General features: G+C 49.2%; 2 protein-coding genes across 3 annotated transcripts in view; one reads left to right on the top strand and one right to left on the bottom strand.

Moving 5' to 3' along the window:
• Positions 1–1518: 1518 nt before the first annotated feature.
• On the bottom strand, positions 1519–7020 carry THAP11 (THAP domain containing 11). Its single transcript, XM_067471153.1, has one exon. The coding sequence runs from the start codon at positions 6829–6831 to the stop codon at positions 5941–5943; it is 891 nt and encodes a 296-aa protein (XP_067327254.1). The 5' UTR covers positions 6832–7020; the 3' UTR covers positions 1519–5940.
• Positions 7021–10434: 3414 nt separating this feature from the next.
• The window catches only part of CENPT (centromere protein T), a 17764-nt gene continuing 10590 nt past the window's right edge, over positions 10435–17608 (top strand). The window contains exons 1-4 of one of the 2 annotated variants that reach the window (XM_067471152.1): positions 10435–10686; positions 12518–12611; positions 14035–14128; positions 15884–16008. In XM_067471152.1, coding sequence (XP_067327253.1) covers positions 10570–10686; positions 12518–12611; positions 14035–14128; positions 15884–16008 — 430 coding nt within the window. In that variant the 5' untranslated portion in view covers positions 10435–10569. The remainder of the gene's footprint in view (positions 10687–12517; positions 12612–14034; positions 14129–15883; positions 16009–17608) is intronic. The other variant, XM_067471151.1, reaches the window with a different exon arrangement.

Genomic DNA, 17608 nt, shown 5'->3' with positions numbered 1-17608 from the left:
CCTCCCCAGCAGCATTTTGACCATCTTCCAACCTGGGAGTCCCATCTTCTGATGGCATACCGACATCTCTCTGGTTGTACTGATCCATTTAGTCTTGGCAAGAATCCTGGGTTTGTTTGCCATTGCCTTCCCCAGGGATTGCGCTTGGTGTGACCTCTCTGCCACAACGGCCCTGGCCCTTCACGGTTTCGCTCGTGGCATCATTGAGGTGCTCAAGCTCCAGCGCCACAACATGGCAGCGATCCTTTGCTGGAGACCCCTTCATACAGTTCCTCATGTTGTGATGACCTCAACCATAACATTACTTCCATTACTACTTCATAACTCGTTTTGCTCCTGTTATGAATCATAATGTAAATATCTGATATGCAGGATGAATTGCCATTCACTGGACCAAACTTGGCACAAACACCCAATACAACCAAATTTGAATACTTGGGGAGGGGGGGGGGTGATTTTGTCATTTGGAAGTTGTGGCTGTTGGGATTTATAGTTCACCTATAATCAGAGAGTGTTCTGAACTCCACCAACAATGAAATTGAACCAAACTTGGCACACAGAACACCCATTTTTATTTCGTATCAAAAGCATTGCATGAATTAGTATAAAACTGATAAAAATCGAAGGAGCGCAGGCAGTAGCGGGACACGGAAAGAGCCTCCTCGAAGACTGAATAAATACAGTCGGGCAGCGTTTCTTGTAAACAGCGAATCTTTCCAAACCCAAAAGCATTGCTTTTAAACATTTGAAACATTGGACAAAAACACCCATGACCAACAGAAAATACTGAAAGGTTTTGGTGGGCATTGAACTTGAGTTTTGGAGTTGTAGTTCATCTACATCCAGAGAACATTGTGGACTCAAAACAATGGTGGATCTGGACAAAAATTGACACGAATACTCAATATCCCCAAATATGAACGCTGGTGGAGTTTGGGGAATACAAACTTTGACATTGGGGTGTTGTATTTGCTGGGATTTATAGTTCACCTACAATCTCAGAGCATTCTGAACTCCACCAATGATAGAATTGGGCCAAACTTGGCACAGAGAACTCCCAAGACGAACAGAAAATAATGGGAGGGTTTGGTGGGCATTGACCTTGACCTTGACTTTGGGAGTTGTAGTTCACCTACATCCAGAGAGCACTGTGGACTCAAACAATGATGGCTCTGGACCAAACTTAGCCCGAATACTCAATATCCCCAAATATGAACGCTGGTGGAGTTTGGGGAATACAGACTTTGACATTTGCTGGGATTTATAGTTAGGCTACAATCAAAGAGCACTCTGAACCCCACCAACGATAGAATTGGGCCAAACTTCCTCCACAGAACCCCCATGACCAAGAGAAAATACTATGTTTTCTGATGGTCCTTGGCGACCTCTTCGACACCCCCTCTCACGCCCCCCCCCCCAGGGGTCCTGACCCTCAGGTTGAGAAATGCTGAAATAGATTGTCAAGGAGGAAAAAATGCTATCCAAAGATTTGTTATTCATCATGGAGAAACGCCATACTGTTGCATAACAAAACAAAATAGACTTTATTCAAATGAAGCATTGTTTGTTAGCACCTCAGGATAACCAGCAAGAATGGAACAGTCCAGCAAACAACCAGTCCTGCAATTGAACCAACTGAACACATTTTAGTGCATAATGATGGTAGAAAAGTACCACAAGTGTCACGACACACATCTTTGAAACATTTTCATCCAAGTAGAATGCAGTCTTATTTACAATGTCAGAAAGCCGGCGTGCTCTCCGAGGTTTCAACCGGCGCACACGGAGCGAACCGAAAACCGTGTGACCAAAGGCGACCTCAGGGCACGCGCTGAAGCCAGGGCGCCTACCCCTCCCTTCCCTATCTAAGAAGCACAAGACAGCAAGCAGGAAAGAAGTTAGAGATTAATTCCAAAATAAAAGTATACAATGGACAAGACGCTTGCAAATTCTACTCAAATAACTGGATACAGTCTACTATCTTGTTCAGGGAACAGATCGGTTCCCCAATACCTACTGCAGGGCATCCACAAAATCCAACACAATTAGGATTTACATTCTGCTGCTACGTTTCCCAACGAACGGCATGGCTAATGACACGAGCTCCGGGCTACGGAAAGAGGCCGACGGGTCTTCTCATCTGTACATGGTAAAGAAGAACACGGGCCACGTAAGACCTGCGGAGGATTCCACACGGTGCTTTTTCCTTGCATTTTAATTTGCACAAAGTCATCTCTTCTTCATTGTACAACAGAGACAAGCAATACATGCTTGTGGGTTTTTAAAGATATTGCATGGAAAAACAACAACACTTTAACCAAAATCAGAATGAACTGGAAAGAACGTCACCCGGACACGAGCCAATTCCAGCGAGTCACAATAGATCCAGCTGGAGATACCCTTGAAATGCAGGAAGTCCATCAAACCAGATGAGCCAATTGTCCTTTATACAAGTCGGGTTTTTAGTTTAATCAGAAGGAGCGGAGAAATTGTTTCCATTTTCCCTTCTTCTTTGTGGAAGAGAGCCTGGCCTTCTTTTAGAAGTTGGGCAGAAATGAAAGCGGTAGGTAAGCAGGCTTTTATGTGAATGGGCTCTTGTCAAATGCTCTAAGCGAGTGGTTCTCAACCTGTGGGTCCCTCTCCAGGTGTTTTGGACTACAACTCCCAGAAATCCCAGTGATTTTACCAGTTGTTAGGATTTCTGGGAGTTGAGGGCCAACACATTTGGGGACCCCACAGGTTGAGAACCACTATTCTAGATGGTCGTTGAGGGCCCCCTGAGGTCACTATATAGATCTAGATCCATGGTTCTCAACCTGTGGGTCCCTCTCCAGGTGTTTTGGCCTACAACTCCCAGAAATCCCAGCCAGATTATCAGTTGATTTCTGGGAGATGAAGGCCAACACATTTGGGGACCCACAGGTTGAGAACCACTATTCTAGATGGTCGTTGAGGGCCTCCTGAGGTCACTATATAGATCTAGACCCATGGTTCTCAACCTGTGGGTCCCTCTCCAGGTGTTTTGGCCTACAACTCCCAGGAATCCCAGCCAGATTACCAGTTGATTTCTGGGAGATGAAGGCCAAAACATTTGGGGACCCACAGGTTGAGAATCACTGCTCTAAACATAGTTTCTCAAACTGTGCTCCTCCAAATGTTTTGGACTTCAGCTCCCACAATTCCTAACAGCTGGGAATTTCTGGGAGCTGAAGCGCAAAAACACCCAAAGGAGCACAGTTTGAGAAACACTGCTCTAAAGTATCACACAGAAGAATCTATGTAGTTGTACATGTATGTGGTAACAGTCTGAAGAGTGCTATCCTTTTTTTTTTTTTATCAAAGTGAATCTGACTAAGACGGGCTCTTCTTTCATTTCCATCCATTCCGAGCATGGATTGGTTTCAATCTGAAGCTCTTGCTAACTCAACTGTCAGTCCGCACCTGTGCCATTAAAGTGGGCTGATCATCCGGGATGGCCGGTTGCACGAACATACAGACACAGGGATTGGAAATTAATCTAATTCCACTCATGTTAGCCAGACTGCACTGCAAATTAAGTTAAAAGGAAATGTACTGTTAGTTTAAACCAGGCATGGGCAAACTTTGGCCCTCCGGGTGTTTTGGATTTCAACTCCCACCATTCCTTACAGCCTCAGGCCCCTTCCTGCTTAAGCGGCTGAGGGGCGAAAGGAAAGGGCCGGAGGCTGTTAGGGATTGTGGGATTTGAAGTCCAAAACACCTGGAGGGAGGGAGTTTGCCCAGGTCTGGTTTCAATCAAGGTAAATACAACATTAGCAAAAGTGACACAAGACGCGACTGCAGAAGGGCTCAGGACCATCCAACTATGGCACAGACGCAAGAACTCCTCTCTCCGTTTACAGCAGAAAGAAAGGCAAAACAATAACAATAACAACTGCAATGCAGGCCGTACGTGTCTGTTACCCTCTTTGTTCAGAAACGACATCATATTTGGAGTAATCCCCATTGGTAACCTTCGGAGAGGTTTGGGAGAGGCAGAAGAAAACTCACAATTCCATTTATATTCATATTATGGAAGGAGAAAGAAAAAAATGATATTTTCCTGGTGTAATGAGAACTGCAGTTTGAACTACTCAAGAGTGTGCTTATCGAATGTGTAACCTTTCCTCAAAATTGGCTTCGTAGTCAGTGTATGGCACCGTGACTGGAGTGGAACCATCCAGCAAGGGTCAGTTGGGACCCCCTGAGTGTTTTGGACTCCAACTCCCACCATTCCTAACAGCCTCAGGCCCCTTCCTTTTCCCCCTCAGCCGCTTAAGCGGCTGAGGGGGAAAAGGAAAGGGCCTGAGGCTGTTAGGAATGGTGGGAGTTGGAGTCCAAAACACCCAGAGGGCCCAAGTTGGTCCAGGCCTGTCCTAGAAATATGTTTGTGAAGCCTTGGTGGGCAAGTCTCATCGGCGTGGCTGTGCAAAGTGAGTTGGTGAGCCTGGGACAACGAGCCTTAGTGGAGACAGCAGCCCGGGCTTCCTGAAATGAGAGGGGAAAGTTGCCCCGTGGCTTCCCGCGGGCGTTCTGAGGGGGTCAGGAGACCCTTCCTTAATGATGCTGACAAGGAGGTCTGACTTATAAGAATACAAGGAGCACAAGCCAACAAATGATAACCCAGGCTGTCCTTCAAGGAAGACTGAGCGGTCAGGCCTCGTAGGCATACATGTGAGCGGTGGGTTTCTGGGTCTGGCCCAGTCTGAGGAAAGGGACACCTTGACCTTCCCACTGGCGTTCCCACTGTCTGTCACAGCGTGGAGCTGAGGGGATCAGGAGACAGTTCCTTAATGGTGCTAAGAAGGAGATCCATCGCAACAGCATCCTCGGACTAAGAACAATACAAAGGGTACAAGCCAACAAATGATAGCCCAGGCTGTCCTTCTACGAAGTCTTAGTGGGTAGGTCTTGTAGGCATAAATGTGAGTGTTGGTGGACACAGAGGGAAGGAAAATATTGACCATGTCGGGAAGCATTTCCTGGCTGATGCGAGAGATGGAGCGGCATCAGAGTTTCAATTCCTCATCCTGATACAAGGAGTACAAGTAAACAAACTATAGCCCAGACTGTCGTACTAAGGCGTCTTAGTGGGCAAGTCTCATAGGCATGAATGTGAGCGGTGAGTTTTTGGGTCTGTGCTGGTGGACACAGAGGGAAGGGGGACGCTGACCATCTCAGGAGGTGTTTCCCGACTGATGCGAGAGATGGAACGGCATCCAGAGCTTCAATCGCTCACCGTAATACAAGGAGTACAATCCAACGAATGACAGAAGGAAAATGTGGACCATCTCAGGAGGTGTTTCCCAACTGATGCAAGAGATGGAGCGGCACCCAGAGCTTCAATCACTCCTCATAGTACAAAGAGTACAAGCCAATGAACAACACAGGGAAATGTTGACCATCTCAGGAGGTGTTTCCTGAGTGATGCGAGAGATGGAGCAGCATCCAGAGCTTCAATTGCTCACCATAATACAAGGAGTACAATCCAATGAACGACAGAAGGAAAATGTTGATTGTGTCAGGAGGAGATGGAGCATCCAGAGCTTCAATGGCTCCTCATAGTCCAAGCCAACGAACGACGGCCCAAAACATCTTCCAGGGCAGAGGTGGTGGGCCATTGTTCGTTATTGTTTACTTCATTGTTTACCCGGCCTTCCTCACCCAAGGCGGGTTATACCACGGGGATACATGGGGATGGGGAGTCAGTCCTTGAGCTGGGGCCTCTTGAAATGAGAGCGGAACGTGGCATCCTGTCAGCAAAGCGGTGGCATGGTGGCCATTGGTGGCAAGAGCATCACCCACACCCGCGCAGTGTCAATGATGCAAAAGGAGTGTGGCGTTGCCTGGCGGGGTCTTGCCACCAGGATTGTCTTTCCACGCAGGTGTTGTGGGGGTGCCACCAAGGATGGTCCTGGTGCCTCAGAGCCCGTGGCGCTTGCGGTGTGCGCTGCTGCTGCCGCCGCTTCCCCCGAGTGTGGCGGCGTGGAGGAGGCGGTCCTTCTCGCGGACCTCCTCGCGCAGCTGAGCCTCGGCCAGGCGCAGGCGTCGGATGCTGCCCTTCATCTCCTTCATCTTGACCTCCAGGAGGGCGATGATGTCCCGCTGCTCGTTCAGCTTCCGGAGCAGCTCCTCCGAGGTGGTGCCCGAGGACAGCGAGTACGAGTGGTCGGGCGGGCCGCCCTCTCCACCGGGGCTTCCTCCTCCGGCCAGGGCGCCCCCGTTCTGGGCCAGGAAGCTGGCCAGGCTCATGGGCGACACTAGTGCGGCAGCGGCGGCAGCGGCGGCAGCGGCGGCGGTGCCTCCGAGCTCGAGCTGGACGGTGAGGTCCATGGGCTTGACGTCCTCGGCCCCCATCCCGGCCCTCAACGCCGCCTCCCCGCCGCTGCCCGTCGCCGCCCCCCCTCCGGTGCCGGCCTCCTGGAGGGTGAGCAGCACGGCGGCCTGGGCGGCGGCTTGTGCGGCGGCGGAGGAGGGGTGGAGGGGGGCGTGCCCGCGCGGACCAGGCCGCCTCCCGCCCCCGCCGCCCCCTCCGCCCCGCCCGGCCTTCCTCTCGTTGACGCCCCGGAGCGGGAAGATGGTGGGCACGCGGACCAGGTAGGACTTCCTCCCTCCGGGGAAGTGCTCGGAGCAGACGCGGTGCCCGGTGGTGGGCTGGAAGGTGGAGAAGCAGCCCGAGACGCCCGCCCGGGACACGTTCTTCAGCCACAGGCGACGCAGCTCCGCGTCCTTCGGGAACGTGTAGAAGTGCAGCGCCTTGTCCCGGTGAGAGTTGTTGTAGCAGCCCGGCACGCAGCACGTGAACCCCGGCATCCTCACGAACCACCACCGCCACGACCACCGCCACCGACGCCCCTCCGCCGCCGAGGCAGGAAACGGAACTACCCGCCCCACAAGGCACCGCGGGAAGGAGCGGCGCAGGCAGCGGCGCGCGCCTCTGACGTGGCACCCGGGCCGGCCAATCCCAGGCGCCACCGCCTCCCTCCCTCCCTCTGCGTGTTGTGGACTACATCTCCCGGCATTCCCGGCCACTGGGAGCGATGGGCGACGCTTCTGGAAGTTGGAGGCCCAAAAGGAGTGGGCGTCGCGGCCTGTCACTCACACACTCCCGCCCAGTTCGCCCGCTCTCGCGACTTCTGGGAGTCGGAGGCCAAAGAGCGGGCAACGGGAAAGCGCCCGGAAGGAAAGCCGGGACCAGTGTAAAAGGCCGGCTCGCCAGACAGCCCTCCTCCCTGCCTTCTCTCTCCCTCGAGGACGCTAAGGGGGTCCAGGAGGCGGCCCACTCTCGCACACCAGGCGCCACTTGCCGTTTCCCCGGCGGCTGCCCCTGGCACAGGCCGAGAACCGCTGCGGATTGACTGATCGTGCCTGGAGCAACCAGGCAGTTGTGTCACATTTCTAACAGAATAAAACAAACAGGCAGACAAACACACAAACGGGATGAGCTGGAGGTGCCTCTGCCTTGGTCCTTCCACTCTTGGCTGCTCCTTCCCGGCGGATGTCAGGCGGGGCAATATTCGACGTGGTTTTTTGTCGTGTCAGGAGCGACCTGAGAAACTGCAAGTCGCTTCTGGTGTGAGAGAATTGGCAGTCTGCAAGGACGTTGCCCAGGGGACATTGCCCGGATGAATTGATGTTTGTATCATCCTTGTGGGAGGCTTCTCTCATGTCCCCATTGCGTGAGGAGCTGGAGCTGATAGAGGGAGCTCATCCGCCTCTCCCCGGATTCGAACTTGCGACCTGTCGGTCTTTAGTCGTGCCCACACAGGGGTTGAACCCACTGCGCCACCAAGGGCTCCATCCAACGTGTGATCCAATACAACAACCAGCAGAGTGATCATGCCTGCTCAGAACTCATCTTGCTGTGTTTCACATAATAATAATAATAATAATAATAATAATAATAATACAATCAGCAATAATATTGTCGAAGGCTTTCATGGCTGGTGAGGAAACACAACATACAAACAATCTACAAACCCACCAAGAAAATCCAACCAATGCTTCATTCAGCAAAGGACAAGAGGGATCCTCTCCCCTCTGCAGGAGTCTCCCACTGTATCCCATGCAGCTGTGGACAAGAAGTCTACAGAGGGACCACCACACGCAGCTTTACCCAAACAAGAATCCAGGAACATGAAAGGCACTGCAGACTCCTTCAACCAGAGAAGTCAGCCATAGCAGAGCACCTGAGGAACCAACCTGGACACAGCATATTATTTGAGAACACAGAAATGCTGGACCACACCAACAACCACCACGTCAGACTACACAGAGAAGCCACTGAAATCCACAAGCATGTGGACAATGTCAACAGAAAGGTAGAGACCATGAAAATGAACAAAATCTGGCTACCAGTATTAAAAAACTCTAAAATTACAACAGCAAAACAGCAGAGAGGAAACAACCAGGCACATCTTAACACCTCTCAACAAAAGATTTTCCCACAGCATATTATTTGAGAACAGAAAGGAAGAGCATATTATTTGAGAACAGAAAGGCCTTCAAATGCTAATGAGGTGATCAGCTGAAACATTCACACCTAACTGCAGCAGGGAAGAGCTCCTTGCCCCACCCCAGCCATTCCACGGATATATAAACCCACTGTCCTAATTCCAACAGACCTCACAACCACTGAGGATGCTTGCCATAGATGCAGGAGAAACGTCAGGAGAAATGCCTCTAGAACATGGCTCTATAGCCCGGAAAAACCCACAAGAACCTAACCATAATATTGATAACAATATAAATACTAAGACCTTCTAGATCAGACTTGGGCCCTCCCTCCAGGTGTTTTGGACTTCAAACTCCCACAACATGGGTATGCAGATGACCCCTTGGTTGGAGCAAAAAAAGAAGACTGGGTCTTTGATGTGCTGTGTGTGTGTGTGTTTCTGTTTGCGTCTGCTCACATGCAGCTGACCCCTTTTAGAAACCTGGCCTGTGCCAGAGCTTCAATGTTTTCCACTCACAATACCTTTCAATCTGAGAAATTTTATGTGACCCCAGGAATATAGGTATACAAAATAGGTATTTATTTATTTATCATGACAGAAGCAAACGGAGGGTACAGTTGTAATGTATTTAAAAACACAAACACTTGGCATGAGTCACCTTTCTGTATATAAATCTAGTAAATAAATAAATGATGCTAAATGTCCTTTGACTGGTATCTGTCCCCTTGGAGGGCCTGTGGTGTTGCTGCAAGAAGGTCCTCCCTTGTGCATCATGTGGCTCAGGGTGCATTGCAGCAGGTGGTCAGTGGTTGGCTCTTCTCCACACTCGCATGTTGAGGATTCCACTTTGTGGCCCCATTTCTTGAGGTTGGCTCTGCATCTCGTGGTGCCGAAGCGCAGTCTGTTCAGCGCCTCCCAAGTTGCCCAGTCTTCTGTGTGCCCAGGGGGGAGTCTCTCATTGGATATCACCCACGGATTGAGGTGCTGGGTTTGAGCCTGCCACTTTTGGACTCTCGCTTGCTGAGGTGTTCCAGCGAGTGTAAATCTTAGAAAACTATTTCTTGAGTTAAGTCGTTGACGTGCTGGCTGATACCCAAACAAGGGAAGTACATCTGCCGGGAAGTAGCAGCCAATAGTGAAAGGACCAAGGCAGCGACATCTGCAGCTCATCCCCTGTTTGGGTATCAGCCAGCATGTCAACAACTTAAATCTAGAAATAGTTTTCTAAGATCTACAGAGACACTTGCTGTGACACCTCAGCAAGCGAGAGTCCAAAAGTGGCAGGCTCAAACCCAGCACCTCAATCCATGGGTGATACCAGATGAGAGACTCCCCCCTGGGCACTCAGAAGACTGGGCGACTTGGAAGGCGCTGAACAGACTGCGCTCAGGCACCACGAGATGCAGAGCCAATCTTAAGAAATGGGGCTACAGGGTGGAATCCTCGCAATGTGAGTGCGGAGAGGAGCAAACCACTGACCACCTGCTGCAATGCAACCTGAGCCCTGCCACATGCACCATGGAGAACCTTCTTGCAGCCACACCAGAGGCACTCCAAGGGGCCAGATACTGCTTAAAGGACATTTAATCAACTACTAAGCTTGCAAACTTTGTGTTTTGCTTGTTTGTTTGTTTGTTTAAAAATGCAATACAACTGTTTGGTCTGCTCCTGGCACGACCAATAAATTATGTGTTGGAAAGGAGGGGGAGGGGGTGCTTCTGGAAGAGGGCCAGGCCGCCATAGGGAAAGCCCAGATCAGGATCACCATTCTCCTGAAGGGTCCCCTGGAGGTAGTCCCTCTCCGCAGGGCTCCCGGCGCCAGAACGCCCCTCTGTCTGGCCTTCCGGGAGGGTCTCTCTCTCTCTCTCTCTCTCTCTCTGGAGTGTTATTGTTGTTATGGTTCACTACGTCACCGGATTGGCGGGCGGGGTGGGCGGGGCTTTCCCAGCAACGCTCGCGAGGCGCGCGAACACCGAGCGCGAGGGGGGAAGTATCGCGAGAGGCGCTGGGCTTGTTTTGAAACGGAGGCGGGAGGAGAAGAAGGAGAAAGAGAGAGAGAGAGAGAGAGAGGAAGTCCGGGAAGAAGAAAGGCAGGATGAGCGGGCGGAAGAGGCAGCAGCCGGGGTCTGTGCGGAGGTCTCTGCGCCTGAAGGGACGCCCTTCCCTCTCCTCCTCCCCCTCGGCCTCCGTCTTCTCCCGGCCAGAGAAGAAGGCAAGTGCCTCAGCCCTCCCCCCCTGCCTGCCTCCCCCTGGCTTCCTTCTCCCGGCCCAGGCCTGCCTGCCTTCCTTCCTTCCTCGTAGTCCTGGAGTAGGCCGCCCTGGGGGTGAGGGGCCCGCTGCCCACCTCCCCATCTCTCCCGCGGGCTCGGCCTTCTTCCACCACTCCCCCGGTCACTCCCTTGGGCCCCGTTCCCCTTCCCTTTCTTCCCTCTGCTTTCTTCTCCCGGCCCAGGCCTTCCTTCCTCGTAGTCCTTGGACAGGCCCACTCCCTGTGTCTTCTCTGGCCGGGAGAGGGAGGAGGCCGAGGCTGTTCAGTTATCCGGGTAGAGAGGAAATAACCAGCAAAAATGGGGAAAATGGTTTAGTAAGCTTTTCTATTCGGCACAGTCTCCTTATAGCAATCCACAACCAGTTTCCTTCACGAATCATGCAAGGAACACGAAGTCCTTACAAAACACCATATTGCACAAATCAATAATCTTTTTGGTACTGTTCTGTTATCTGGTTGGAGACCACAAGGGGGAGCTAGAGAGAAAAGGATAGTCCATTTTAAGGGGGGGGGGTTGAAAGAGGGAAACAATTTCCCCCATTTTTGCTGGTTATTTCCTCTCCCCGATCCCATATCATAAAGGAGGGTTGTTTCCACGATTGGGACATGGGTGGGAGGAATAACAGGAAGACCGGGAGAAATGGCTGTACTCCTTCCACCCTCTGACAATGGACTATCCTTCTCCCTCTAGTGCCCTCTTGTGGCTTCCACCCGGATAACTGAACAGTCCCATATTGTATTATAGTGCATTGCTTGTTTTGTAGGCAAGACACGTTCCTTGCTTTATTTTCCAAGGAAGTTGATCGCTGCTTGGTCTGCTCTTATTTATTTATTTATTGACAGCTTTTCTATTCCGCCCTTCTCCTCACTCCACAGGGGACTCAGGGCGGATTACAGTGTACACATATATGGCAAACATTCCATGCCAATTTTGACATACAAACATATACAGACATACACAGAGGCTATGTAACTTTTTTCTGGCCGCCAGGGGAGCTGTCGCTTTCCTCGTCCATCTGCGACGCTGATGAAGCACTTCCGCATTCCCCGCATGCTTCCCTGCTGGAGTGCTTCTTTATGGCCTCATAAATCAGTTAATGTAGCCTCCCCACACTTTAAGGTGGTACCTAATTTTCCTACTTGGCAGATGCAACTGTCTTTCAGGTTGCAAAGGTCGACAACAGGCTACACACAATTGGTTGGAAACCCACTCCAACCCTGGCTGGCTTCGAACTCATGGCCTTTTGGTCAGAGTGGTCTTAATGCAGCTGACACTCAGACAGCTGCGCCACAATCCCAGTGCGGTTCAGGGTGAGGGTTTCACCATGAAAGACCTCTTCCCTCCCTTCAGTATCCCCCTTCCCCTTGGGCCCTTCCTTATTGCAGCCTTGGCCCCAGGCAGCTTCCCTTGCACGAAGGAGAGAGCGGAACTGGTTAACCGTTTGTGCCAATGTTTCTGTTTTCTATTGACTTCCCTAGATCTAGAAGCTTCCGGTCCCAGTGATCATCCTACCACCACGTTCCCTCCTTTCTATCCTTCCTTGGCTCTCCCCATTCCCACTCCGCCCCTCTTCCCTTATTCACAGCTGCCTTTGCGGCATCTCATGCTCGGAGCTTCCGGGCCCAGCTCTCATGCTCTCACCCTTTGATCATCCTCCTTCTCCTTGCCTTATTGTTTGGAGTGGATCTATGCTCTTAAGAATTCTGTGAGTAACACCCTAGGTGTGTGCCGCTCTTACCTGCTTTCAGTATTTGTGCCTTCTTCTTTCTCAAGGACCTACCCTTCTCCAGTAACCAAAGACCCTCCACTTCCACCGATTCGAAAGTCGCAACACCTCGGTTCCTATTCAAGAAAGTGCTGCAGACCCGTAAGTAGGAGAAAGAGTGTTGGTGGGAAATGGAAAGGTGTGGCGCTTCCGTGAAGGAAGAGGAGGAGGAATGTGTTTGCAGTGTATAAAGAAGATCACCCCGCTATTCTCAAATGAGTCATGCATCTAGAAAATGAATAGCAAACATTTGGCCCTCTTGGTTGAATGTAAGACAGAAGATAGCTGAGGTGTAGCTGCTATCCGTTTACGAATATAGATACATGGAGCTTGCAAATATTACAGGGGGAAATGCACACAGAAATATATATATATATATATATATATATATATATATATACACACACACACACACACACACACACACACACACATGTCTAGATATGAATATAAATCTATGGGGCTTGCAAATATTGTGCACCAACACATATATAGAGAGATGTCTACATAGATATAAATAGGGCTTGCAAATATTGCGGGAGGGAAATGTACATCTAGAGAGAGGATTTGCAAATTTTTCATATGTGAAACTAGTATCTATAATTATAGATCTATATCTAGCCCTGCATTGTTTATATAGGCATTGACTGCTTGCCTGTTACTGTGTTGGAAGCCGGCCTGATTTCCCATGGGGAGATAGCGCGCAATACAAACAAAATTCTATTATTATTAATATTATTATTATTATTATTATTATTATTATTAAGTTATGGTTGATCCCATGTTGTTTCTGTTGATCCTCCTTTTCCACTTGCAGAGCTAGTTTACTGTTTTTTGTTGAAATGTAGCAAATATTCAAAAACATTTCACCCCCTGATGCCTCAATTGATATAATTTTATTGGTATATATATTTATTTTGAAATGTACCAGTATCAGCTGCATTTCCCACCCTCGGCTTAGACTCGGGTCAATACATTTTCCGAGGGGGCATTTTGTGGTAAAATTAGGTACCTCAGCTTATATTTGGGTCAGCTTATACTCGGGTACATATGGGTAAGTATTAGTTTGCTTTAGAAGAGCAAGTAGGGATAGCCATTTAGCTCAGTTCCATGCTTAAATTTTAATTTGTTTGGATATCAACAGTAAAAATGGCTCTCTGGCTGTGGAAGGCCCTTCCCACAGACATTAGGCTAGCACCATCTCTAATGGTATTCCGCAAAAAAGTGAAGACCTGGCTGTTTGTGCAGGCGTTCGAATAATTAGTGCAATGATTGGTTAATGAACACTGGAATGGAACAATGGATGACAAATCTGGATCATGTTTTAGGGATGAGACCTTAGAGAATGGTTATTATAGTAATTGTGTATTAATTGCGTATTAGATTAGGTTATTAACTGTTTTATATTGGTGTTGAATTTTACTGTGTCCTGTCTTGTGAACCGCCATGAGTCGCCTCCGGGCTGAGAACAGCGGTATAGAAGTAAAGCAAATAAAATAAATAAATAATTGTGTTCTTTTGGCAGAGCCGGTCCGTTCTCCTCTGGCTCCAGCAAAACCCAGGTGCTCCCAGCCTGTGAACTCTGCCTTGCAATTATCTTTGAGGCATCAACCCTACAGGTAAGTAGTTTTCTTCTGTTTAAATAAAATATGATCAAGATGGTAATCCTAAAGCTATTTACTTGGGCAAATCCTCCTAAAATTAATGATAAAAGAGACTTGGTACCGTATTGTAAAGCTGCTTCTCGGTGTTGCGCAAAATGCGGAAGGATCTAAAAATTATTCTGTTATTCCAAAAGCGGGATGAAGACAACTTACAAGTCATTTTGAAAAATAGAAATTTTAGTGAGAAACAAAGAAAGGAAGGAGGTTATTGCAGCAGTAACTGAATGGCAAGTGTATACCATTGTATACCAGGGCTTTCTCGGTGGTGGCCCCTCGACTCTGGAACTCTCTCCCTAAGGATATCAGGCAAGCCCCATCGCTGGAAATTTTTAGGAGGAGCTTGAAAACGTGGCTGTTCCAGTGTGCCTTCCCAGAATAAGGAAACTCCCAGCATTTTGTCCCCAACGCACTTTATCAGAGATCCAGGATATCTGCAAACCCATCCCTCTCCAGACATCTTCCCTTTTCTCCTGATCAAGCCCAGCACTTTTTAATTTTAATTATTACATTTGGCCCTGCCATAGTTTTTGATTGCGTCATTGTGTGTTGTTAATGTTATTGCTTTGTTTTGATTTATTTTGCTGTATTATTATTGTTGTTGTTTTATTGTTGTATGTGGGCTCGGCCTCTTGTAAGCTGCACCGAGTCCTTCGGGAGATGGCAGCGGGGCACAAATAAAGGTTTATTATTATTATTGTTATTATTATTATTATTATTATTATTATTATTATTATTACTTGGAGCTTTGAGAGACTTCCGTGGCAGGCCTTCGTGTGCCAGACTTCTTTGATGGGGAGTCAGCAGGTCATTAGGGGTCATAATTTATTTATTTATTGAGCAATTTTGTATCCCGGTCTTCTTCTCCCCTCTATCGGGGGACTCGGGCCGGTTTCCAACAATAAAATCACAAAACAATCATTAAAAACATCATATAACATATTCAATTAAAACGTTATAACAGCAAAATGCAATCACATAATAACAATGGTCAGTCGTCATAGTGAATTCGTTGTCCATCATTCATCGTCATCTATCCAATCACAGAAATATTGATTCACTCGTCGAAAGCCAAACCCCATAGCCAGGATTTCACCCATTTTCTGAATGTCAGGATAGACGGGGCGGTTCTGATCACCAGTGGGAGAGAGTTCCAGAGTCGAGGGGCCACCACCGAGAAGGCCCTGTTCCTCGTCCCCACCTGAGAGGCCGGTGGGACCGAGAGCAGGGCCTCTCCAGACGATCTTAATGGTTCATAGGGGAGAATACATTCGGAGAGGTAAACAGGGCCGGAGTCGTTTAGGGCTTTATAGGTTTGAATTGTGCTCGGAAGCTAATTGGCAGCCAGTGGAGCTGGTGTAACAGCGGAGTGGTGTGCTCCCTGTACCCAGCACCCGTTAGTAGTCTGGCTGCCGAGCGTTAACTGCAGCTTCTGGGCAGTCTTCAGAGGCAGCCCCACGTAGAGAGCGTTGCAGTAGTCTAAACGGGAAGTAACCAAAGTGTGGACCACCGTGGCCAAGTCAGACTGGGCTTTGGAGGGAGCAAGAGGGCCACCACTGGCGAAGCATGTGGTTTCAGTTGGCACTTTCCCAAACATTGTGAAGACAGGTCTCTATTTCTACAGAGACAACAGAGGGGACGTTAGCATGCCCGTTTGAAAAGTGCGTTCTGCTCTCGCTTGGTGTTGAAGACGTGTCTTTCCATCTTTCCTAGTAACGTAGAAGCCAGTTCGCCTGACTCTGCTCCTGAAGAGAACTTCCATTCAGCTCAACACAGACCTGTATCGAAAAAGATGCGTCTGTCTGAAAGAAATGTGGATAATCAACAGGACTCAGTTGGTGAGTAAAGAGCTTTGGAAACCAGGGTGAACCTGGGAACTCTAGCGCATTATTAACTTGATTGTGGAAGTGGGATGTGTTGTCAGGAAAAACGAAATGCAAAGAGACAGAATGGGGGACGATGAGGCCTGGCTCGAGAGCAGGACGTGTGGAAAGGATCTGGGAGTCCTCGTGGGGAGGAAGAAGGGGAACATGAGCCAGGAATGTGATGCGGCGGCAAAAAAAGCCAATGGGATTTTGGCCTGCGACAATAGGAGCATAGTGTCTAGATCCATCGCTGACGAGGGAGGCCCAGATCACTGCCATAAGGAAGCAGGCCTTTTTCCATCTTCGCCAGGCAAGGAAATTGGCATCCGACCTTTCGGTAGAAGCATTGGCAACGGTCATCCACGCAACAGTCACCACAAGGTTGGACTATTGCAACGCCTTATATGCCGGCCTTCCGAAGTCAACGACCCAGAAGATTCGGATGGTCCAAAATGCGGCAGCCAGGCTGCTAGCGGGATCATCTCTAAGATCCCATATGGCACCGATTCTGCAACAACTGCATTGACTCCCAATAGAACATCGGATCTCTTACAAGATCCTGATCCTGACATTGAGAGCTCAAAATGGCCAAGGACCTTGATATCTTAGGGACCGCGGTCACCTTGATCCACCCAGGAAAACCTCCTCTACATCCCGGGCCCGAGGGAGGGAGGGACACCTGGAAGCTACAAGGTCTAGTAGAGCTTTTTCGACCTCTGCTCCAATTCTGTGGAACTCATGGCCTCCACACATTAGAGCAAAGTCGGAGTTGAGACCTTTTGTAATGGCGCTCAAGACTTGGCTGTTTGGTTGTGCATTTAAGTCATCAGATCTCATTTGCCAAATAGTCACTCTTGAATGTTTCTATGTTGAATGTTTTTAGATTGTGTAAATGCTATTTTAGATTGTAAGTCGCTCGGAGCACCTGGGTGGAGAGCGACTAATTAAGACATAAAGTGAAGTGAAAGAGAACCTGATTTTTCTATACATTTCAGTCCTTCTAAAGTACACAGAGCCCCCATGACCCACTCTGCATCCTGCTGCAGTTTGAAGGAGGATGGACTTTGGATGATGGGACTTGCAGTACCTTCACTCACTTACTGCCACCACTGCCACCCTCATCTAATGACTGATAAAGACCAAACTTGGCACACAGAGCCCCCATGACCCACTCTATATCTTGCTGCTGTTTGGAGGAGGGTTGACCATGGATGATGGGACTTCAAGTACCTTCACTCACTTCCTGTAAACAATGCAACCATCATCCAATGACCAATAAAGACCAAACTTGGCATAGAGAACCGCCATTACCCACTTTCTCTAATAACCCGGGCAGCGCCGGGTCCCCAAGCTAGTATATGCATAAATACATACCTATTTTTCCAATATCTCCCCATCAGTAGGTGATCACCCCTCCTCTAAGGATACTTTACTTATTTACTTGGGTGACCCCTCGTTCTCTGAGTACGATGGCCTTCCACGTCCATGTCTTGGTGGTGGACACGAAGGCAACTGGAGAGCCCACGAGGCCACTTTATCTCAAGTATGCTAAACATAGAACTTGCAGATTCTT

The sequence above is a fragment of the Anolis sagrei genome, chromosome 8 (genome assembly GCF_037176765.1).
Source record: "Anolis sagrei isolate rAnoSag1 chromosome 8, rAnoSag1.mat, whole genome shotgun sequence".
NCBI lineage: Eukaryota > Metazoa > Chordata > Lepidosauria > Squamata > Dactyloidae > Anolis > Anolis sagrei.
This window is presented reverse-complemented; position numbering and strand designations above follow the sequence as displayed.